Raw genomic sequence first — 23,486 nt, 5'->3', positions numbered from 1 at the left:
CCCCAGCAGGGCAGGGAAGGGGTGTCCTGGGTGTGGCGGCAGCGGAACTGGGGGGGACAAACACTCCTTCCTTCCTTTCTTCCCTTCCCCTCCCACCAGCTCCCTTTATGGGGGTCTCCCCTCTCTCTTGCCCCCCCTCAGGAGGCCCCCCTCATTCCAGGTGGGTCTGGGGGTTCCTAGTCTTCCCCTGCCCCTCAGAAGAGGAAGCTGCACCCCCCAACCTTTGACCACAGCCAAGCTTTATCTTGATTCTTATCTGCGGAGGCTGGGAGCGCTATTGGAGAAGTGGGCAGGTTCCCAGCCCAGAACAAACAGGTGTGTGAGGGGAACACAAGGGCCTTTGACCTCTTCCATCTGGCCCACCTCCCTCAGCCCACGCCCAGGACGCGTAAAGTGCACTTGGAGTCGCTGGGTTCACAGAATGACTTTATTAGTGGCCCCCACCCCCATGAGGGATGTGGAGGGGCCAGCAGAGAGAGCCCACGCCCTCCGGGAGAGGGATCCGGCCTCCAGGGATCAGATGACAGGTCAAAGGGCAGTGGGAACGTGGGGGGGGGGCAAAGACATTCAGAGTTTGGAGAAAGTGACGCTCTTCAGGTCCTTCTTCTCCAAGGAGGCCTGCACCGACTTGGTTATGTCCTCGGTCTGCAGCATGCTCATGTTCCAGGCGGTCTAAGGAGAGAGAAGGGGGAGCCCTGGTCATTCCTGTGGCTGGCCATTTCCTTCTCCAGCTCATTTGGCAGATGAGGAAACTGAGGCAGACAGGGAGAAGTGACCTGCCCCGGGCGCCCCCGCTGGGATGCGTCTCCGGGTAGATTGGGACTCGTTGCTCCTGGACACTTTTCTGTCTCCTCCTTTTCCCCTGGGCAGTGCCCCTGCAGAGGCCAACCAAAGCCAGGTAAAGGGGCCTGGCTGCCAAGGCTCCTCCGGGCCCTTCCTCCCCAAGCCTTAACGGCCTCCGCGTCCCCTGAGAAGCTGCCTGAACAGCCCGGAGCCCCAACCTGAGCTCAGGCCCGGCCTCAGACGGGCCTGATTGGGGGCCCTGTCACAGCTCAGCTTCCCCATCTGTAAAATGAGCTGGCGAAGGAACGGGCGAGCCCCGCCGGGATCTGTGCCAAGAAAGCTCCCGAAGGGTCCCAGAGGGTCCGACCTGGCTGAAGGACCACCTCAGAACCGGCCCCCAATCTCCGGCCCCGCCCCCAGCCTCTGGCCCCACCCGCCGCCACACCCCTCCAGCTGAGGCTGAGCTCAGCGGGCTACTAGCCTACGGGCTGCTGTCCAAGGGGCCCTCCCCCATTTCCCGGCCTCCCTGCTTCCTCACCCGCGGGGGGGTTTCCTTTCCCCTCCCCGTGTGTCACACGTGGCTGTTTGCTTGGGGTCTTTCTCCCCAAGGCAGGGGGGAGGGGGCGCGGAGCACGCAGCAGGGGGCCACCGGCCGGGGGCGGGGCTCACCATGAAGTTGAGCCCTTCGGCCACGCTGTGGTCTCGCGAGTAGAGCAGGTTGACTTTGGTGCCCTGCACAGCCACCGGGCTCTTGCTGGAGATCTCGCCCGCCAGACCCAAGGCGGCGGCCAGCAGGGACTCGTGGTCCTGAAACACGCGGCTGGGGGCGAGCGGACAGGCCCCGGGTCAGCGGACCCGGAGGGAGCGGGCGTCCCGGGCGCCCAGGTGGACAGGGAGGGGACCTCGGAGATCGCCCCCAGGGTCAGGGCCTGGTTTAGGGAGCCCGGCGGGCAGGGGAGGGGCCTCGGGGATTGCCCCACCCAGGGTCAGGGCCGAGCAGGGCGGGCCTGGCCTGGGGAGCCCGGGGGAGGGGCCTCGGGGATCGCGCCCTAGGGGCTGGGCTTGGTTTAGGGAGCCCGGGGGAGGGGCCTCGGGGATCGCGCCCTAGGGGCTGGGGCCTTACTTGACCAGGCCGCTGCTCAGGGCTTCGTCGGCCATCATCTTTCGGGCAGTGAAGGCCAGCTCATTCACCAGACTGGGGAGGGGAGGCGGAGAGGTGAGAGGAGCCCGGCCGGCCGCCCCTCCCTCCCCCCCCCCCACTACCCCCGGTCCCCAGCCCGAGGCGCTTGGCACCTCTGGCTCCCTAGGATCCTGGGCAGGCGCTGCAGCGTCCCCACGTCGGCAGCCAGACCGATGTCCACCTCCTGCGGGCGATAGGAGGGGTCAGGGGCTGCCCTGGCACCGGAGCCTCTGGGGCTCCCCCCCTGCCAGGAGCCTCTGCTCTCACCTTCACCTGGAACCAGGCGTCCTGGGCGCAGTATCTGATGTCACAGGCGGAGATGAGGTCCACCCCTGGGGGGCACAGGCGGGAGTGACTCCGGGGCCGGCCGTGGGGCACAAGGGCCCGGGGTCCTCCCCCTCCCGGCCTCCCAGACTCACCTCCCCCGATGCAACCACCATGGACCGCCGCGATGACCGGCTTGGGGCACTGCAAGGAAAAGGGGCGCTAGGAGCTGCCCAGGCCCCTCCCCCACCCCGCCCCCAGGGTGGGCAGCCCACCTTCTCAATGACAGTGAAGGTCTCCTGGTATCTGGAGATCAACTGGCGCAAGTTCCAGCTGACGCGGGCGTGATCTTCCCCTTGTGGCTGGAGAAGGTCTCCCGCCATGTCCATGAGGTCGATCCCTGCCGGTGGAGATGAGCTGGGGTCCCACCTCCCCAGCTCTGCCCTCCACCCCCGGACACCCCGTTTCCAGCCCCATCTGACAGGGGCCGCCACCTGTAACACGGGGAGCCCCCTCCTGGCGGCGGGAGGAAAGCACTTGAAAAGCCTCAGCAAAGCGGGGACCCCGCGCTATCATCCGCCACTCTCTGGCACCTTGCGAGGGCCCCTCCAGCCCCAAACCGGGGAACGCTGAGGATGGGGAGTGAGCCCCCCACTGCTGCGGGCCGGCGTGGCTCCTGTGAAGAGGACCCGGGTTCCAGTCCCGGGGCCTCCGTCTCCGTCTCCCCCTAGGTAAAAGGCCCTCCCACAGGTCGGGAGGGGCTCAGCCTGAGACGCTGAGGTGGGGGGGGCGGCAGGCACCTGACGTGAACATCTTCCCGGCCCCCGAGATCACCACAGCCCTGCAGCCCGGGTCCTGGGCGATCTTGTTGAAGCACTCCACCATCTCCCTGAGAAAAGGGCGCCGGGTCAGGGCCGGAGCCTGGCCCCCTTCTCTGCCTGGGCTCTCCTCCAGCCCCCTCCGTGCCTGGGCTATCCCAGCTCCCTGTGCTTGCGCTAGCCCAATCGTGTTGCCCGTGATCTCTCCTTCTCTTAGTGGCAGCCCCAGTTCTTAGCCTCCTTCCCGCCCCCACCCCATGGCGCCCCTTGGGCTGCCCCACCCTCCGAGGCACCGGGCCCAGGGAGGTCTCGGGCTCCCTGATGCTGCCGGCCCCAAGAGGCCATGGCCTCCCCCCCAGCAAGCCCCCAGCTCCTCCCCAGCCCAGACCTCCAGAAGGCCCTGTTCATGGCATTTCTCTTCTCCGGCCTGTTTAACTGCACGTGCAGGACATGGTCGCCGGCCTCGGTCACCCTGAGGGACTCATAGTCGTGTTCCTTTGCCTGCGACGGCGCCAGCTTCTCGGCCGAGCTCATGGAACGCGAGCTGAGGAGGGGTCTGCGACCAGCCACCAGATCTGGGTTTGGGAGTGGGGGGGGAAGCAAAGTGAGAACCCAGTCAGTTACCCTGAATTTCAGAAAAACAAGTGGGGAGGGGCGAGGCGGGGGCTGAACAAGGAGAGCTAGGGGAGGGGGCTCCAGGGGGACTAGGACAGGGGGGGAGGAGACCCAGGGGGAGGGGGCTCCAGAGACCAGGAGAGAAAGAAGAGGGGGCTCCAAGGAGACTAGGAAAGGGGAGGAGACCCAGGGGGAGGGGCTCTAAGGAGACCGGGAGAGAAAGAAGAGGGGGCTCCAAGGAGAATAGGAAAGGGGAGGAGACCCAGGGGGAGGGGCTCTAAGGAGACCGGGAGCGGGGGGGAGAGGAAAAAGACTGAAGGGAGGGGGACTCAGAGAGACATGGAGAGGGGAGGGGGCTCCAAGGAGACAGGGGGAGGGGGACTGCTAGGGAGGGGGCTCCAGAGATTAGGAGAGGAGGACTGAAAGAGGAGGGGGCTCCAGGGAGAGAAGGGGAGGGCGATTGGAGCCTTTTGGGCTGGGAGAAAGTTCATTATGTGGGTGAGAGGTCATGGGGCCTGTAGGAGAAAGGTCCAGAGCCCAAAGTGGGAGAAAGGTCGGGAAGAGCCGGTCTGGGGGAGGGGTCAGGTGGTGGGGGCTGGGGGACGGGGTGGGCTAGCAGCTATATTTGGGGAAAAGAAGGTGGAAGCGCTGAGGGGGGTAAGTGGGGTGAACGATCATTTCGGGGTGGAGGCAGGGGCATCTAGGGGATTGTGGCTGAACGAGAGGGGGGGATGTAGGATACAGGTGGGGTCGTGTTCAGGGCGAGGTCACCTTTGAGACACTGGCGGGAAGAATGAGCCCAGCACTGGGGGTTCAGAACTTGGGGGGCTGGGGTACAATGGGGTCAGAGGGCAGAGCCAGGGAGAGAGCTACCCTGTCCCCTGCCGCCCCGAGGTCATGACCTCCACCCCGAACCCCGGACCAGGGGACTCACGCCGCAGCAGGAGGCTCCGGAGCCCGCGAGAGCCTGAGGTTGCCGCCGCCATCCTGAGCAAAGTGGGGTGACGGGGGCGGGACAACGCCATATTAAGGAGGGCAGGGCCCGCGGCCATTTTGAAGACTGCCGCCATCTTGAGTGAGGGCAGCGTCCGGCAGCGGGGTAGGGGGCAGGGCGCAGCGACCATGTTGAGAAAGGTCACAGCGCCATCTTGTTTCCCCAGCCGTCAGCGCTCTCTGAAGGCGTCCCGCCGCCATGATGAACGAGGGCAGGAGGGCGGAGGGGCGTGGCCTCCTCCTGACCCCACCCCTTGTCCGCCTTGAGGCGCCGCTAGACCAGGGCCTAAAGAGCCGAGCTCAGCCTGACGGGGGCGCCCCTCTTCCCCTAGCCAAGCCTCAGTTTACCCATCGGTAAAGCGGAGAATGTCAGATCGGAAGAAAAAAATTATGTAGCGAGGCTGAAAGAGATCCACTATACCCAGTGGGCGGGGCCTGGGGAAGGGAGCCCCACCCCCACCACCAAGGGACCGCATCCATGGGGAAAGGAGGGAGAAAGAAAGGGAGGGGAAAAAAGGAGGGATGGAAGGAAGGTAAAAAGAAGAGGAAGAGAAAAGGAGGAGAGGAATGAAGGAAAAAAGAAGGCAGGGAAAGGGAGGAAGAAAAAGAAGAAAAGGAAAGGAAGGGCTCTTCCTGTCCTGTCTGACGTCCAGTTTTCTTTGTCATGGTCATTGACACTGGCTACTCTGTCCATATTGCAGTGATCTCCACCATTTCTCATCCCCTTAATGCACCCCCTTCCTGTGAAGCCTGGAATGCCTGTTCCCCGGGCAGCGCCTGTCCCCTCATCCTCTGTTCCTCTGCCCTGTGTGGGGGTCTCAGCCCTTCCAGTGCGAGCTGCTCCCTCATCCCTCCTTGGCCACCTCCAGGTTCCCCCTTCTCTTCCTTTGAGGTCCGTGGCCTTCCTAGCTGTTGTCTGGAGGCTCCCCAGAGCACGACCTTCCGGTCCGTTAAGACAACTTTTCTCTCCTTCAAACACCCCAGTGACTGTTCTCACACCCACTATTTTTCCTTGGGGGGAGGGAGGGGGTTAAGTGACTTGACCAAAGAGCTAGCGTCTGAGGTCACATTTGACTTTGGGGGCCGGGGCCACCTCTCTGCCCCTCATTTATTTTCAGCCCCCCCCTCCCCTGGCTCACAAACGGCTCTCTCCGTGATCCTTGCATCTTTGCTGTGAAAGGCCATCTGCAAGGGCTGCCTCCCCTCTCTTAAGCCTCTTAAAGTCCAGCTTCTGCCCCGGCCGTTCCACCTACCGCTCTCTCCAGTGACCAGCGGCCACATCCAACGGCCCCTTCTCACCCATCCTCCTGGGCAGCCTTTGACCCCGTGGCTCCTCCCGTGTCCTGGCTGACCTGACCATGAGTCCCTCCCACTCTGGCCTGTGCCACCTTCTCCACTCCCTGCAAATGACGCTCCCCTGACTTTACCATCTCTATGCCGATGACTTTCAAACTTCCTTTCCTGTCCCAACGTCCCTGCTGAGCTTCAAGCTCCCAACTGCCCTTCAGAAAAAGCAAGTCCCCCAAATGCTGCCCCCTTGCCTGTGTATGACCAGAGTAACACCTTTGCTCCCGGGCCCTCAGGGCTTCTCCAATCTCGGGGTCACTCTGGACTCCTCACCCTCACCCCAGTATCCAAGCTGTTGTCAGAGGCCTCAGGGATCGTCCCTGAATACCCTCCTTCTGTCCTCCCCGGGGCTCACTTTGCCCTGGCTCGCTGCAGTAGCTGCTGGAGGTCTGGGGGTCCAGCCTGGCCTCTCCCCCATTCCAGTCCATCCTCATTCAGCCCCCAAGGCTTTTCCTAAGGCACAGGATTGGTCGGGCCTCTCCCCCTTCCCACCACTACCTCCCAAGAGTGAATACAAGATGGCGCTTGGCCTTCAAAACCCTTTCTGACTGGCCTGTCCCCCTTTTCCAGCCCCTAACCCCTCACTTCCTGTCCCGCCACAGGCTGTTCCACAAACAAAACGTCTCCTCTTGGCTTCCTTTAGGCCCCGATAAAAACCCTCAGTGCTCTGTGTCCACTAGCTTGTTGGGCTATCTTTTTTTTTTTTTTAAACAAGTGAGCTCCTTGGGGTTGGGAACTGCCCTTTAGCTCAGTCTGCTCAGCTTGGGCCCTTACCCAAATACAAATTACTAGATGTTTCCGTAGGGCACTAGGGAGCCAAGGTATCCCAGCGTCGAGAACAGATTGCAGATGGAAGGACCAAGAAACACTCTCTGGTCATATAACCACAACATTTATTTTCCAAACAATTTTATTGAAATGTGCTGGAAGCACAGGGGCAGGCAGCACAAATGTATGAACAGGAAAAAAAAAATCACATGTACAATAATTTCAAAAAGTGAAGGTTAATCTTGGAGATGGAGACGCCCCCTTCTCCAGACTTGCAGGGTTTCCATTATGGTTAAGCCTCTACTAAAACTAGCATTAGAAAAGGAATACAAGAACTGTTGCAAAAAACGGCAGAAAGGAAAGGCGGGTGGGCTTCCTGCTTGGCCTTGACCTGGCGGTGCAATTAGGAAGCGTGTTGGGCGGTGGAGAAACACAGCTTCAGGGTGTAGGGGTACGGACCGTCTGGAGAGAGAAGACACAGCGGGTCAGGGTGGGGAGCTCTTCCGTGCTTTCCAGATCCCAGCCCCCCAGCTCTGAGACCTGAAAGCCTGGGTTCCCCTAAGCCTCTGCTCTAGACTGTGAGACCACTGCCACCCAACCCAGGCATCCCTGGCTCCGCTTGGGGCTCTCCCATCCACCCCTTGGCAGCACCCCACCTCCTGGGGTCTGGGCCCTGGCCACTCACTTGGATTCTTCATCTGGTAATGGTTCAGGAAGCCCAGGGTCTCCAGGGCATCGCTCTTGGACTCCCACTCCAACAGGCCAGAGGAGCTTCTTTCACCTGCAACCCAAGTGCCCAGAGGTCACGAGAAGGGCCAGGCCACAGCTAGGGCCAGAGGCAAAAGCTGTGCCCCCCCAACATCCCCCCAGAGTCTGCCCTTACTCACTTTTCCCTGAAAACACCTTCACCGAAGCGGGCCGCTTCACTCCGAGCTCATCGCAGATCTGGAAAGCAGGGAAAGGAGACCGAGGCTTAGAGCTGTGGCACGGGGTCTGGGCCGAGGGGACTGGGGGGGAGGGGGGGCAGGCCCCCTCACTCACCTCAAAGAAGTTGTCTTCGGTCACCTCCAAGGGCGCGTTGAAGAAGTGCAGCACGTTGCTGGGGTGCTGGATCCTGTTCTTGGCCGCCTGCTCCGGGGTCGAGAAACGGTTGTTGCGTGAACCACTGAAGTCTTTGTAGCTGCACGAGCCATCTTCCAGCCCGTAGGACTGGCCGGGCATGATGGCCTGCTGCTTGGAAACGCTGTGTGCAAAAGGGAAGACCAAAGAACACCATTACTCGGCGCCCAGGGTTCCAGCCTCCAGCCTTGGGGAGCCAAGCCTTCCCCCCCTTCCTGGCTATCCTGGCCCTCCCACACTCTCTCCGGCATGTTGGTGAAATGCCCGGTAAGAAAGCCGGTCTCCTAAAACGCTGTTTGGAGGCCGAGGCCACGGGGAGGTGACCGGTGACCACTTCCTTTGTGTCTCATCCCCCCCAAAGTTAGGACAACTCAGGCTTCCTTCTGCCCCTTCCCCTCTGACCCCTCCCAGGGCAGCCCCAAGGAACGGAGCCAGAGCTCGGGGAAGGAGGTACTTACCACACGTTCAGCTTCTGTCCAAACATGAAGTTGTTGTTCAGGTGAGTGATCGCTCTGTCCACTGCATAGCCGTCCGCCATCTCCACCATGGCCGCCCCTGGCTTGCTCTTCATGAACTTTACCTTCAGAGAGAGAAAGGCAGAGCCCCCGCCATCAGCAAGCTTCGCCCAAAGGGCCGGGGCCGTCCTCACCCCCCGTTCGCTCACGAGGAGTCGGTCTCCCCGACAACCTCAGGGAATTGCAATTCTGCCCGAGGTCTCGGCCCAAAGGCCAAGGATCAGAGGCCGGGCTTCCTTGCACCCCAGAGCTCTTTCTGGCCTGCCGGCTCACCTTCTCCACATTGCCGTAGAGACAGAAGACATTGAAGACCCGGTCACAGTTCATCTTGGACTGGTCAAGGCCATATACCATCAGCACAGGGCTGTCTGCGTGGGGGCCATACTCAGGCGGTGGGGGAGGGGGCGGGGGGTGGCCATACTGAGGGCCATATCGGCTTGGGCCCCGACGATGGCCCCCCACTGGTGGGCCCATCCTTCTCCCTTCGTAGTGAGGTGGAGGGGGCCCGTAGCCCTCATCATGGTAATGGCTGTGGTACCCACCGTGAGGCCCTCCTGGGGGGTGGGAAGGAAAGAGAGGGAGGACGGGTGAGAATTTGCGGGGCGGACGGCGGGCAGGGTCGCATGAGCCACGGGAGTCCACGGAGGGGAACCCCCTGCCCTCACCATATTCTGCGGGGTGATCTCCCAGGAGAGGAGGTTGTCTCTGACGCTTGTTTGGATTGCTGCCGGGGTCACCTGCGGACAGAGACAAATGTCAGCGCCTCATCCCGGGGGAAGGGGGCACTTCCTTCCCTCTCTAGGGGCCTCTGCACCTGTAGTAAGAATTCTCCAAGCCCCAGGTATGGCAAACCATACTGAGCCGGCTGTCCCAGGGGCTGCTGGGAGCTAGCTTCCTCTTAAGGCCACGTGAGGCTAGGGGCAAAGGCCTGAAGCCTGAAGCCTCTGTGTCTGTTAAGAGACAAACTTCGGTTCTTCCAAAGGCTCGGGGAGCCTTGGGAAGGGAGGGGAGGGGGTCATGCAGTCCCTCTTCCTACTAAAGGGCCAGACACCCCAATTTTAAGAGAGGGTCTCTGCCCCCTTTCTTCTGCAAGACACCTCCAACCCCAACTCTATCCTAGACTACAGGAAGCTAAGGGATGGTACAAAAAGGGACCTTCATCCCAAACGGTTAATGGACCTCCAGTCGCCTAACAAACCATGGGCCCGAAGGAGAGGTGCGGGAGAAAACGTACACGTCCAAACTGCATGGAAGCAGAGGCGCCCTGGAAGGCCTACCTCGCCTCCCCCGACCCCACTCAAATCTGTCTGCGTTTCTCGGGTCCTCAGGGGCACGGTCCCTGGAATCCACCTCACGTGGCCACTAGGGAGTAAAAGCTAAGAACACAAGGTCCCGGCACCCCCTCCCCCCAGCCCCGAGGAGGCTGACAAAAGCAGGAATCCGTTAAAATGAGCAATCATGGACAAGGCGTGAACGTTCCCGGAGTCATACAATGTTGCCGTCCCGCCAGCTGCATTTCATACTGGGTTTATTCCAACAGTCAGTCATTACAAAGATGGAAAAGGGCTACTTACAGCAGTACAGAGTACAATGTCCATTTGTCACATAAAACAAATCTGTATTTTCTCTTACCATTGGACGCTTCAACAGTGAGTTAGCACAGTTCTGAAAGATGGCGTCCCATCAAACATACACTGCGACCCTGCATCACATGGTTTTACAGTCATAAATACAATTTACGTTACAAATCCGCTACAATTTTTTTTTCAATTTATTTTTCTTTTCAAGTCATTTTTCTGATTAAACAAAAACTGGCTCACAGATGTTCTGTCCTCAGCAGAGATCAGAAAGTGGCCAATAGTGGTGTATAAGTGGAAAGTGTTCCTTCCTCCGTGTTTGCGCCTCCTCAACATTTGTGTGCTGCGGTGGGGTGCGGTGGAGGGGTGCGGCTTGCTGCCTGTGTAGCTGGCTCTCCGTGTGCGTGTCTGGCGACTCTGTTATGCGAGTGTGCCCATGGCCCCGCTATGCCCGCCTTGTGCCTCGGGACGCGCCCCAGCTACGCGCCGGGACATCGCTGTGTGTTCTGAGCTGTTTTGACCCTTGTTGGGGTTGGTTGGGGTTTGGATCTCCAGTTGGTACGTATTAGGTGGGCAGCCGATGACTGCAGAGAAAAACCAAAACGGAAAAAAGGAAAAAAAGCCCTCCCCAAACCAAAAAACTTAACAACCAATATGGCGAGGAATGGAGAGGAGGATCCTACAGTCTTGGAGGGCCACTGGAATCTACTTCGGCTTATGAAACGTTCTCCGAAAAGAGCGCCGCTGGGCTGGTTAGGAGAAAACCTCTGTTCTGTGTTTCCTACTTCTGTGTACATTCGTGGGTTCAAAGTTTGGTTTTGACTTTATTTAAAAAAAAAAAAAGAAAAACCACCATAATAAAAAAAAGCAGCGGCTGCCGCCCTGTTGAGTCTCTCTGTCTCTGTCTCTCTCTGTCTCTGTGCTTGTAGCTGTTCCTTGGAGCGCGGTGTGGTGTTCTTGATGTAGTGAGCTCAAATCTGCGGCTGTTTCTGGTACCTGAAGGAGGCTGCGTGTTCTCTCCAAGAAGAGCTAGGGGGTCCTACCCTGTGTGTTGGTGAGCGATGTACAGAGGCAGAGCCGCCAAGGGAACGGTCCCCAGGGGGGCCGCCGAACCCCTGCTCGCTCCGAGCGCCAGGGCGGCTCCCCGCCCTGCTTTTGTCCCCCAGCCTTGGGCCAGGAAAGGCAAGGGCCGTCAAAACCAGAGGCCTGCCCCTGCCGCTCTGCACATGTTCTACTAATGTACCTTGGAGAAGAAAGCTGGGCTTTCCATGTTTCTGTTACAACTCATGTAATGCCATTGCTCACCCTGGGAGTCACCAATGTGGGGCTGGCCTCAGGAACCGAGGACGGCCCAGCACGATGAGGAGCGGTGGGGGTGCTCCAGGAGAAGCCCCCCCCTTGCCCTGCCCCAGCCTGCCACTTCCCAAGCCTCCACCCCCCGCAGGAGTCAGGGGAGAAGTCCCCGGGGTCTTCCTCTCTACACAAGCCCGAGGGCGGCAGCGCCACTCCCCGCCTTCTCCAACCAAGAAGCCAGCTAAGTCTTGGTGAGGGAAGGGCTGGCCGCTCACGTCCCCCGCGGGTGCTACTGGCCGAGCAACAAGGTGGAGGACGCTCTCCTACCCCGACTGAGGACAGAAATCGTCCTCTTCCTGCCCTGGCACAAGGCCCGGGTCTGCCTGTGGCTCCTTCTAGGGGCCCGGCCCTGAGCCCACAGGCTACGTCCAGACCCTCCCTTCCCCCAGCCTCACTTCTCTTGGTGTGGAGCTTCAAGCCCACTACTCTGCCTGCCTTCAGCCCTTGGACCTCTTTAGTCTAGAACATCCCGTCACTGGGCTGACCCCTGTCCCCTCACGTCGGACAATTTGGAAAAGAGCTTCAGGGGGCCGGGGCTCAGTACCGCCCCGGGCACGCACTTCGCTTCTCTGGGCCTGGTCTCCCTTTAACAACGTGAGCTTAGCGGGGCAGACCAGAGGACCTCTGAGGTCCTTGTGCTCCAGTGACCAAACTGCCCTCAAGACCGGGAGGGGCTATCCCCAGGGCCAGTGGCCAAGGGGGCGCCCCAGCCCGCGGGCCAGGAGCTCAGGCAAAGAAATAGCTTGCAGACAAGCTCCTTGCCCCACGACCCGGCCCCACGACCCATTCTTTTCCCTCTCGGGTGCCCAAGCAGAAGCTGTGAGCCGGCGGCCACAGAAGACCCCCGCTCCCTCCCCTGAACTGTCTAAATCCAATGGCATTACATAACATTGAGGCCGACCTAGGAGTGTGCGAATTCCCCGACAGGCATGGCGGGCGGGGGGAGTGAAAGACAAAGAAGGCAGCAAGGTTACCTTGTCCACTGAGGTTGGGGTTGGTATAGTCCCAGGTATCCTGATCATTCTTGAACACATTCAGACGTGTCGGCTACACACAGAGAGAAACAACGTCAGGTCGGAGGCGACGCCACCTCGGCGTGACATTCTCGAGCGGCAGCAGCCTCTGCCGGGCAGTCGGGAGCTCTGTGCCGGCCCCGCCCCGGGCCCAGAGACCACCGGACCCTTGTGGCTCACTCACCTTAGCGTATTCAATCTTAAGGGTACAACAGCCAGAATAGATGTCCGCCCCATTGAGGGACGCTTTGGCTCGCTGAGCACTCTGCACGGAGTCGAATGTGAACGCTAGTTAAGGAAACGGTCCCCAGAGAGAAACCATGCCGGCCTGCACCAACCCCAACCCTCCCCCGGGGCACGTGTCCGACTGGACCGAGAGCCACAACAGCCAACTCTGGGTGAAGAACCCACAGCAAGTAACGGCTCCCACGTCTGTAATGCCTTATGGGTCTGAAAAGCACTCCTTCCCCAACGTCTTGTAAAAAGCCGCAGGGCCTGGGCAGCAATGGCGCAGTGGGTAGAGCGCCGCCCTGGAGTGAGGAGAACCAGAGTTCAAATGCAACCAAGTGCCCGCCACTTCCTAGCTGTGTGACTAGGCAAGTCATTTAAGCCCAGACACCTCAGGAAAACAAACCAACCTACCAGCACTGCCAACTGTGCCCACGTTATAGATGGGGAAACAGTCTTCGTGGTTAAATGCCTTTGGGGTGTGCCCGCCACAGCAACACCCAAAGCGTCCTGTTCCCAACAGCGAACTACAGCCGTCACCAAAATGCCACCTGGGCAAGCCAAAGCGGCCACGTCCCGACCACCCGCCCCTCTCCACTTCTGGGGGCTCCTCACACCCCAGTCACCAAGGATATTCTACCATGGCCTGGACGCCATTCTTTCGAAAGATGACAATTCTCTGGACGGGGCCACAAGGGTTGCAGATGGTATAAAGGACATCCTGAGGAACCAGACAGACACGAGAGGCGGTCAGCAAACGCCCCAAACTCCTCCCAGCCACCCCTGCCCAGCCCTGACAGCCCCCAGGCTCACCGTCGTAATAGAGTAGATGGGATTCAGGATAGTGAAGAGCAGCACGCTGTTGACACTACGCGAGTCGTCCGTGTCGCCAGGCCGGGAGATCTTCTGGCTGGTCGAGTAGTTGACAAAGGCGGGGTGGCCAGCAATGTAGATCTGGTTGTCCGCTGCATAGTTCACAGCGTTGCAGGCCCCCAGGATGTCCTCAAACTCTACCAGAGCCTGCCTCTTTTTGGGCATCACCACCACATAACTAGGAGAAAGGAGGCTCCTTCAGAACTCCAGGACATGCCAGGAAGCAGCACGGCAAGAGCCGACCCTGTCTCGGCCCAGAACGAATGTGGGCGCCGAAACATACACGGAGGGGAACCTCCCCCCCAGAAGGTAGGACTCACTAAGCACTGCCCAACTCCTCCAGGTTTCAGCATATAAAATGAAGAGCAGGACAAGCTAGTTCTCAACTGTGACAGTGAATTACAGGACTGGCTCCCGTAGGAGAGGAGGTGATGGGGGCGAGTTAAGGGAAAGGAGGCCATAGCCCACCAGGGCAGCTTTGTTGGTGCCGCAGCAAAAGGCCAGGATTTCTGAATGGAAGACGGAATGATGGCTAATTCTGGCCAGAAACACCACTGGGTTTTAGATTAGTGCCAGAGAGAGCCTCAGGAACACTTCTGTGTAATGCTCACAATCTTACAAATATGGAAAATGAGATCCTATGAAGGCTAAGATGATTTGCCCAACATCACATAAATAGGTAAATGAAGCAGCTCGGTTAAGATTTAAACCCGAGTTTCTGACTGCACAAATCCAGTGAAACCTCCCACTATACAACAAATTTGGGACCCCAAGAAAAAAGGCCCAACCTTTCCTAAAAATGTCTAAAACCCAAGGTTTGAGGACAACAAAGACTTGTCAAGTTCTAAGAAGGAATGACAAACTACCACAACCCAATTGCACAAAACAGAGAAAAAACCAATTCTCTCTTAGGAGATAGAAACCATCTAAGTGAGCTAAACTGTTGAGACCAGGATGAAATAACAAGGTCCATCAACTGAAATGGCAGCTCTAGGCAAAGGCATGGAATGTTGGCATCCAGTCTTTGGTAGGAAAAACTGATAAATGATCAAAGGATACCGACAGACTAAAGAAGAAATCCAAGCTATCAATTTTATTCAGTCGTGTCTTGATTTCTAAGTCTTTTTCTTGGCAAAGACACTCAGATGGTTTGTCATTTCCTCCTCCAACTCATTTTAAAATGAGGAAAACTGAGGTGAAATGATTTGCCCAGGATCATACAGCTAAGAAATGCCTGAAGACAGATCTGGATTTATGAAGTTGTGTCTTCCTGACTCCAGGGCTCATGTTCAATTCACTGAGCCTCACAGTTGCCCCCAAACATTAGTTAAAGCAGATTGGCAAAGTTGACCAAATAAAAAGATAGTGACAAACACTGGAAAGTTGTGGGGTGTGTGTGTGTGTGCGTTTTGGGGGGAGAATGGGATGAGGGACAGGCACATGAATGCCATGTTGGTGAAACTTAATTAGTCCAGCCCTTCGGGGAAGCAATTTAGACCAAAGCCCCAAGTCAAGCAGCCATGCATGCCCTTTGAAACAGAGAAATTACTTTAAGACTGAGAGCTCAGAGAGTCCAAAAAAAGAAGAAAAGGGTTTTTATATCTAAAAATGTTGAAAATGGCTATTTGGGATGGTATGGAATTGGAAACTATTCCCCATAAACTGGGGAATGGCTGACCAAGTTATGGCACATCAACGTATCATAAGAAAGGTTGACAGGGATATTTTCAAAATCCTGAGAAAACTTGTATAGAACAACAAAGTCAGGAGACTTGAGTCAGGAGAACAATCATAAAACAATAACATAAAAAACAAACTTCAGAACATCTAAGAATAGCAGTCAATGTGATGACCAGCCATGCTATCAAAGAATCAAGGAAGATCCATGCCTCCAACCTTCTGACTCAGGAGACAATTTTTGGACATGATCAAATAAGATTTTGGTTGATTATGCAATACTGATTACCAGGACTTTGTTTTTCTTTTATTCCCAATTGGGAGGGTGAGTAAAAAGAGAAAAGAGATTTATGAGATGTATGCTAATTGCAAAAAAATTAACTTAAATACAGAACTCTCCTTTACTCTCTGTACTTGTTCCTGAGAGTAACAAATGATTAGAGCAAGACTATTAGCACAAGGAGAGCCCTCAGTCAGATTTGGCTAGGAAAGAAAACACGGAAGTTTCTCCAGGGCGCCTCCCCCCGTCCCCCCTCCCTCCCAAATGCCACCATACCTGATAGGCCCAAATTCCTGCAAGGCCTCCACAAGATCAGCTTCCACCACACCATCAATCAGGCCCCTTATGTGGACGACTGGGGAGGCTGGGGTTTTGTGGGGATCATCGTAATTTTCCTGAGGAAAGGAAACAAGGGCCTGTTTCATTTTCTCCCTCTAAGCTACTACTCACTTACAGAAACTACCAGGGAATCCAAAATACCTCAAATTCAAAAGCTCAGCCAAGAAATGACTGTGACGTTTAAAGACAAAAGCCATCAATAAAGCAAATTTTGAAAAATAGACAGCTGAGGCAAAGCCCCTGATGAAAGAAGCTCTGCCCAACCCCCTCCCCCGCAACACTAAGCTTCTGCAGCAAAGGTAGAGCCCCCGAGAGGAAACTAGCTCTTCAGAGATCTTAGATCGTAACCAACGAAAAGGGAGGAGGAAGCAGAGCCCATACAAGGACAGCCCTGCGCTCTGCTGCTGCAGCCCAAGCTCAGGACTGTTTGCCTTGGCTGGGCTCCCATGGAGTCTCGTGGCTAAAAAACACGGGGCAGGATGGGAGCCCCAGCTCTTCCTGGAATGTCGCCCTCCCCCCCCCCACCCCCAGCTCAGGCCAGATAAGGTCACAGAACAGAGAGCCACAGGGGTCTGGGGCCAGCAGGGGCACCCGTCCTTTTACTGATGAACAAGCGGAGGCTCAAAGAGCCAAACCGACTTGCCCGGGTCCCACAGGGGCACTGACTGGGCGGGGTTGGAGCTGATCTTGGCTCCTTAGAAGGCAGGAAAAGTCAAATTTCTCAAGAGCAGCAGCCCAGCCCAGCCCCCCTGAGGGGGGAGGGGGCCGGTGACCCTCGCCCAAAAACAGCAGAAAAGGCTCCCCAAGTGGGGGCTTGAGGGCTTCTGTGTCCTGACTATAGGAAGGGTGGGGTCGAGGAGGAGACAGGCTGGGGGTCAGGAGACACCCGAGGGCGAGGGAGGAGCGGCCCCTCTCTGTGGGGAGGGCATGTAGCCACCAGCCGGGCTGGGGAGGGAGGCTTTATACTTAGACGGCGGATATTTAAGACCATGGCAACGCGAGCAGCCTCTACAAGCGTCAGCCACAAAAAGAGAAAGGTACCACCACGTGTGACCAACAGACGGACCGGGAGATGGATGGCAGACCCACTGCGCAGGCGCAAACATCAAGCCGCACATTAGCATCGCCCCCCTCACAGCCTGCGCGCGCAGCCTCCCAACTGCCACCCACGCGGGCGAGCCGCGCAAGCGCAAATTGTGGTGGCGAACGCCAGCGGCCACCCCGACCGTCCTCCCTCCCCCGCCCCAGGAGCAATCGCCTCGGCGGCCCCGCGCACGCGCAATGGCGGCCCCCGCAGCGCGAGCCCGGCCGGCTCGAGCCTCCCTGAAAACGTTCGCCCCTCCCCCCTTCCCCCGCGGCCCCAACGGCACGAGGCCGGCGCGCGCCCGCCCGGCCCAAAATGAGGCTCTTAGCCCGCCAGTCCGCCCGCCCGCCAGCCCGGCTAGGCCCCGGCCCAGTCCCGCCTCACCCCACCGCCGCCGCCTCCGCCTGCCGCCCCGGCTCCTCCCCCGCCGCCTCCGTGCTGCTCGCCGGCGTTGTCCGTCTTTAGCCGCTTTGGGGCCCGGCCGCCCTCGCTGCCGCCGCCACCACCTCCTCCGCCTCCACCGTAGTAACGGCCACCGCCGCCGCCACCGCCCGCCGCCGCCATCTTCACCATGGCTCCCGCCGCCCGCCGGCGCCGCCGCTGCAGCTGCTGTGGTTCCTGATGCTCCTGCGGCTCCTCCAGTTGCTGCCGCTGCTCTTGCCGCCGCCGCCGCTTCTCCGCCCGGGGCAGCAGCCTCCGCGACATGGCGGCGCGAACCCGCCTCCCCCCGCCTCTCATTGGGGGAGGGACCCGCCCGTCACCCGCCGCCCCCTCCCGATAGGGGGAGCAACCCCGCCCCGCCCCTCCAACATTCTCATTGGTACTTCTATCTGTCACTCAGAAGCCAGTTCCGCCCCCCCGCCCGCTGAGGTGAGCCTTGATTGGTTCTGACTGGGCTACCGCTCCTGCCCCTCCTCCCTTGTGCGCGCTCCCGGCGCTTTGCCGCCTGGCAACAAAGTCAAGTCTGATAGGGCCCGACCATGGCCCTCTTTGAGTTCGGGCCTGCTATGCTCCCGGCGCGCAGGTGGAGCCCCGCCTCTCTCTGTGTTCATTGGCTGACTGCCTCGTCACTCCAGCCGTACCCGAGGCTGATTGCTTCAGACCACCAATTCTTCCTCCCCGACCGTGATATGGTTTCCCCCTCTTTCTCCTCATTGGTTAAAGCCATTGTCTGTCCGGAGATCCTCGACGTTGATTAGTGCCCTAATGCATAGGGGGTGGGGCGAGGCCACAATCACCTGCCCATAGGCACTGGAGAATCGGGAGGGGGAGCGTCACGTGGTTGGCCGAAGGGCGTGGGGAAGGGGACTAGCTGGGGGATTGCGGATTGAGGGGGTGCGGGGAGGAAACATACACTAGCGTCCAAAATGACAGTAGCCAGCCATGTCCCGGTGCAGAAAACATGTCTCCGTCTTCCATCTTTCTACCAGAGGAGATCTTACACTGCGCTGCTTCCTGCGGGCTCTGCAAAGTGGGGGTGGGGCGGGTAGGCTAGACGATCCATCGGCCCGACCACCCCTAGATTCTGCGACCCTTCGGCTGGGGACCGAGCCTCCGGAGAGTCAGACTCCCTTTGTCCCGCCCCTCCCCCCAAGCTTCGGGCTGGGCGTGGGTCGCGGACGCCGCTTCGGCCCCCGGCACTACAGCGAGCCCAGCCACGGTGACCTCGGGCGGCAGCCTGCCTTCCTCGGCCCGAGGTGTGCTGCGAGGCCCCCTGGGGAGTTTCCCCCGGCCCCAGTAACTGGGCCTAGACAGGTGCATGTACGCACTCATCCCTTGTGCTGGAGATGGCTCCCCGTCTCCCTATTCAGTGAGCCCTTCCCATTAAAAGGGGACTCCCAGCTCCGTAAGAACCGCTACCAGGCTCTTGTGCGAGCCCCCACCCCGCCCCTTTCTTCCCTGCCCCGACCCGGGCTCTGGCTCCATTAGAATTCAGCCTCTCCTTTAGAGCGAAAGCATCCCAGCCGATCTCCATCCTTTTCTCACGCCCGCCATTGTTTGGATTTGGTTTGTACTCGGGTTTTCTCCTTTCCTTGCTGCCTTGTGTCTGAATCGGCGTGGGAGTTTAATCATCGGTGGATTAAAAGTGGATTTGGTCTATCCACTGATTTAACCTAGGAGAAGCGGAGCAGAACTGGGAGGGAACAGGGAGTCTTCAGGGTTGTGTGTGTGTGTGTGTGTGTGTGTGTGTGTGTTACCGGTCCTTTAATGACGGAATTATTTCTCGGAATAATGTCAAGTCCACAAATTAAATAGAATTATAAAGGGAACATTATGTTGAAATATAGCTATCAAATTGTTTTTTAAAACCCCAGATTCACGAACCTCGGGTTGAGAAACCCCTGATTTATTCCGACTCCCTCATTTTACATTGCACCTGTCTTTTTTTCATTAAATGCCAAAGAGAAATAGGGATGGAGAGGTTCAGCTGTCATAAAGGACATCTGTGGGGGATGGGCCAGATCTTAAGCTCTGAAGGGGCTCCTTCAAGGCTGCCGCTGTGTGCTCGATCTCCCTCTCCCTCCTGGCACCCTCCCACACTCTCTCTCTCTCTCTCCCCCTTCTCTCCTCCTGTCTGTCCTGTTTCTCTTCCCGTCTCTTCTTTGTCTGTTTCTTCCCACCTGTCTGTCTCCTCTTTCTCTCTCCTTGTCTCTCTCTCTGTCGTTCTTGTTCTCTCTCTCTCCTCTCCTCTTTTCTCTCTCTCCTCTCTTTCTGTCCCTTTTTCTCTCTCCTCTCCTCCTGTCTGTCCTGTTTCTCTCCACCTATCTCTTTAATCTCTTTCCTCTGTCTCTCTTTCTCTCCCTATCTTGTTTCTTGTCATTCTCATTCTCTCTCCCTCTCTTCCTCCTCCTCCTCCTCTCTCTGTCTCTGTCTCTGTCTGTCTGTCTCTCTCCCTCTTCCTCCCTCCCTCCCCCCCCCCCCCATGGAAGAACCTGTTTGGCAGGAATTTTACAGAAATAGGCCAGAGATCTGGGGGGGGGGGGGGGAAGGCATGAGATTGCATCTGACCTCATTCCTCAGCTGACTGAGGTGTCCAGTCGCAGACTTGCCTATCTCTCAGCAGCCAGATGCTGAGAATGGTGACTTTTGTCACCAACTGGACACCCAGAGCATTAGCCTGGCTTGCCAACCAGGAGTGGGATAGTAGAGATCATTTCCTCCTCCTCCTCAAGAAGCTTTGAAATCAGGGTGCTGGTGCGTGTGAAAATAAACTCTACAGAATAGATGAGGAGCAGAAGAAACAAACTAACAGAAGAGGCTGAGTGTAGCCATTCAAGTGTTTAGATTATGTAGTTTTCAGTTTGAATTTAATTCAGGAAATGTATTCTAATTTCTGAGTGGGTAATTCAGGTCCTGAAAATTTAGGAAGATTAGAATTTCAGTGGAAAGGAGAGGCAAGCATGAGCCAAATTGTGAATTATTGTTGGAAATACGCTCTCAGACTGAGACCTTCCTTGGTTACCACGAGAGACCTGGAGCTAGAAGGAACCTCAGATGCCATGTAATTCAGTCCCCCATTTTTCAGATGAGGAAACTGAAGTCCTTTTTGGTTTAAGTCACCAGGTGAATCCAGGATTTTATCTCCTGTACCACTCTGGCCACTCTGGGCTGGGGTGCTAACTGGAAAGGGCTGAGAACCTCAGCAGCCCGAGAAGTTTTACCTGCACCTGGGCCAAGGGACTGAAAGGGAACTCAGGACCTAGAGTGGGAGCAGGTGCAGGAAAGGGAGCTGGAGCAGCCTGGGCTCGGAGCACCACCTCATGGTGGGCACAGAGATTGCTGCCCCAATTCTAGCCCCCCTCCCCCTCCCTCCTAGTGATGAAAGGGAGCACTTGCTTTATTAATAAGAGGGGAAATTGAAGCAGAGAGAGGAAAATACTTGCCCAAGGTCATTTAATTCACTGGAACTATTACTGGGGGGGGGTTTAAAATTGCTCGGGCCGGCCTTCTTCCTTGCATGCCCCCTTTTTACTGTCCTCTGAGTCCCATGCCCCACTGGAGAGTGCAGCCATTTTAACTGGGCACAGCACAAAAGGAAGCCTGGGCCGGCAGCCAGGAGGCCCTGGCCGCTGCAGCGGGTCTGGGTGAGCTCTTTGCCTTGTCCAGAGCCTGTTTCCTTGGTGTACAATGGGGGAGGAGAACCCCTCGCTCAGTCCCGAGGGTCGCCTGAGAGAGCATCTCTGTAAACCCTGGGAGTGGGAAATAATTCTGTGCAAAAAGGACACAAAGGGACATTGACGCCCGGCTCTCTGGGGACAAAGGGGCTCAGCTGTCCCAAGGAGACTAGAGCAAGGCCAACTGGAACTGTGTGTGAGTGGGTAAAAAGGCCCAGTGAAGCCCGGTCCCTGGAGGGGAGGAGACTTTTCTCCCCGGAACAATAGGAGATGCTGATGCTAGCTAGTCTTGCCTGAGCTCACACAGGAGTCTCTGTCTGCCCTCCACTGCCTTTGGCTGCCTCTGTCTATGAAGTGGCTTCGTCTAGTGTTTCTGCTCGCCTCTGAGATCTCTCTGTCTCCAGGGCGTCTCTTCTCTGGCTCTCCCTGAAGTCCCTCTGCTCTTGACCTGCCAGAGTTCCCCGAGGTGGCTTATCTGTCCCCCCACTGACTCTGTCCATCACTGTTCCTCCCGGTGTCTCTGGAATTAGCAGAGACCCCAACGCTGTACAGAAATGCTTCCCCTTCGAGGCTGTAGCATTCGGCAATCGATATCTAGGTCTATCCTCCCTACCCCCCACTCCACACCTCAATAATAGGCATTCAATCAAATGCTCCATGAACCCTAGTAGGCCCCTGGAGGAAGCCGAGCGGAGACAGCCCCCCAGAAGAGAGATGGCGGGAAGCTCCTGGACTTAAGGATCCCCCCGTCCCATGTCCATGGGATGCTCCTAGCAGAGAGGGGACCCAGGGTTTGAAGTATGAAGCTCACCCTGCAAAGCTAAAGGCGATGGGGAGAGGGGCTGCTCTGCTTCCATAAAAACCAGGATCCCCCCCCCCCCCCCACACACACACACAAAAATCATTTCCTCTGGACATGGCCCCAGGAAACTCAAAGTGGAAAAAAAAAGAAACAAAACTCAGGGATGGGATCACACAAGGAATGCTCTTGGGATTGAAACCCTCCTGGAACCTCCATCTGCCCCATAAGTCATGAGCTTTCACAGTACCTAGCAACAGCTGCCCCACTAGTCAGGGGGAGGAGGGGTCCCGGATTCGGGCCCATAGGTACCAATGTCCGCTTGTTCCTTCATCAGGAATGGCCCTGTACTCCTCCTGACAATTCTATAGTAGAAGTCAGCTGACAGGTACGAGATGTTCTCAAGAATGAGACTGTTGTGAGACAAGCCCAAAGATGCCAAAAAGAGTGGGGGTGGGAGTTCAGGCAATGAGGGACGTGGACGCATAGAGAACTCACTACCTGGGATGTTTACAAACCAAGTGCATCCAGGATGGATGGATGGATGGATGGAATAACTCAAAATGCCCTCAGAGGGACGAGTCACGTTGGGCCACATCCGAGAAGTCACACAACTCTTCCCTAACACAAAAATCACGTCTTCCTGGCCCCGTCATTTTCCAGATGATGCTGGCCAGGGACACCAGGAGGATCTCAGAAGGGTCAAAATTACACACGGCCAAAAGAATGACGGACAGATGTTTCTCAAATGAGGATGCGTCTAGCAGTGACTCAAAAACATTTCATTTCATCCGGAAAGTGTGGGAAGGGAAAAAAGAAGTGGGCTGATCGTACATCAAGGCCAAAAGCAGAGTAGAGGAACAGCTGGAGGCCTCTTAATGCAGAAGGACTACAATTGAAGAATACCTCAAAGGACCGAGCTGACACATGACCTTTGCTCCTTTGCAGAGATTGCAGGGTAAACATTATTTGAAGTAAAATTGCAATATCTGCTGCTAATCATAATACAAGTGTATTTACATAAATTTGCACAGATAGGACAAATTGTAATAAAATTCTTTTAAAATTAAAAAAATGGCATTGATTTAACACAATCAATACCCTACCATAGTCCTTTGTGTGGTAAAAGACTGAGAAGAAGGCTTTTAGTGCTTTGGTGAGATCCGTACAGAGGAATTTTATGGGAGGACAGGGACAAGAATGAGGCAGGAGGAGGTCCCGCTGGATTGTGTGATCTCAGGGCCACTCAGGAAGTGAGAAGAAAGAAGCCTGAGCAGGTAACAGGATGAATTGCAAAAAGCCCCATGACTCTGTAAGAACTGTGCCTAAAGATCCCTGTGTGAGCCGGAGCTAAGCATGGATGCGGGGGAGAACAAAAGGAAAATGACTAAAAAACCCAAGGGCGATGGTAGGGAACAGAGGAAGGCCCATGAAGGACGAGGACCGTGGAGGGCAGGAGACAATGTAGACAGAGAGAAAAGGCTGCAGGATTCTGCATTCAACCTGGATTTGGAGTCCATTTTCTTTACTTGGGAGAACGAGCCTTGGATTAAGAATAAAACAGATGGGAGGTCTGACCTGCGAGAGCTAGAATCGTCTGAGAAGGGGCTCGATGTGGACTCCCCAGGGACCAGCGACGGGAGCTGGCAGCCTCCGAGCCGGGGTGCGCCAGACGGCACGGAGCGGCCTGGAGGAAGGCGCCGGGAGCCTCCCCTATGCCCCGGTTGGACCCTCAAGCAGCCTGAA

At 57.2% G+C, this 23,486-nt stretch overlaps 2 protein-coding genes across 4 annotated transcripts; both read right to left on the bottom strand.

Annotated features, from left to right (window-relative positions):
* Nucleotides 1-413: 413 nt before the first annotated feature.
* ECH1 (enoyl-CoA hydratase 1) lies at nucleotides 414-5,949 on the bottom strand. Of its 2 annotated transcripts, none has more exons than XM_051989079.1 (10): nucleotides 5,907-5,949; nucleotides 3,434-3,620; nucleotides 3,028-3,116; nucleotides 2,503-2,627; nucleotides 2,383-2,431; nucleotides 2,231-2,295; nucleotides 2,077-2,147; nucleotides 1,907-1,978; nucleotides 1,453-1,603; nucleotides 414-672 (listed from the first exon to the last, which is right to left on the bottom strand). In XM_051989079.1, exons 1-10 carry the CDS (start codon nucleotides 5,932-5,934, stop codon nucleotides 568-570), a joined length of 942 nt encoding a protein of 313 aa, XP_051845039.1. In that variant the 5' UTR covers nucleotides 5,935-5,949; the 3' UTR covers nucleotides 414-567. The 2 variants fall into 2 exon arrangements, with proteins under 2 accessions (XP_051845039.1, XP_051845038.1); XM_051989078.1 differs by lacking the exon at nucleotides 5,907-5,949 and adding an exon at nucleotides 4,595-4,799.
* A 924-nt stretch (nucleotides 5,950-6,873) lies between these two features.
* HNRNPL (heterogeneous nuclear ribonucleoprotein L) lies at nucleotides 6,874-17,546 on the bottom strand. 2 transcript variants are annotated; one of them, XM_051989077.1, is made up of 13 exons: nucleotides 17,211-17,546; nucleotides 15,680-15,798; nucleotides 13,387-13,624; nucleotides 13,209-13,294; nucleotides 12,530-12,626; nucleotides 12,307-12,379; nucleotides 9,068-9,139; nucleotides 8,676-8,956; nucleotides 8,346-8,467; nucleotides 7,810-8,011; nucleotides 7,656-7,713; nucleotides 7,454-7,549; nucleotides 6,874-7,230 (listed from the first exon to the last, which is right to left on the bottom strand). In XM_051989077.1, the coding sequence occupies exons 1-13, from the start codon at nucleotides 17,529-17,531 to the stop codon at nucleotides 7,172-7,174; spliced, it is 1,824 nt and encodes a 607-aa protein (XP_051845037.1). In that variant the 5' UTR covers nucleotides 17,532-17,546; the 3' UTR covers nucleotides 6,874-7,171. The 2 variants fall into 2 exon arrangements, with proteins under 2 accessions (XP_051845037.1, XP_051845036.1); XM_051989076.1 differs by having other exon boundaries at nucleotides 8,676-9,139.
* Between the last annotated feature and the right edge of the window lie 5,940 nt (nucleotides 17,547-23,486).

Source organism: Antechinus flavipes, chromosome 3, assembly GCF_016432865.1.
Source record: "Antechinus flavipes isolate AdamAnt ecotype Samford, QLD, Australia chromosome 3, AdamAnt_v2, whole genome shotgun sequence".
Taxonomy (NCBI): Eukaryota; Metazoa; Chordata; class Mammalia; order Dasyuromorphia; family Dasyuridae; genus Antechinus; species Antechinus flavipes.
Note: the sequence above shows the minus strand (reverse complement) of the source record. Positions and strands in the feature narration are given on the sequence as shown.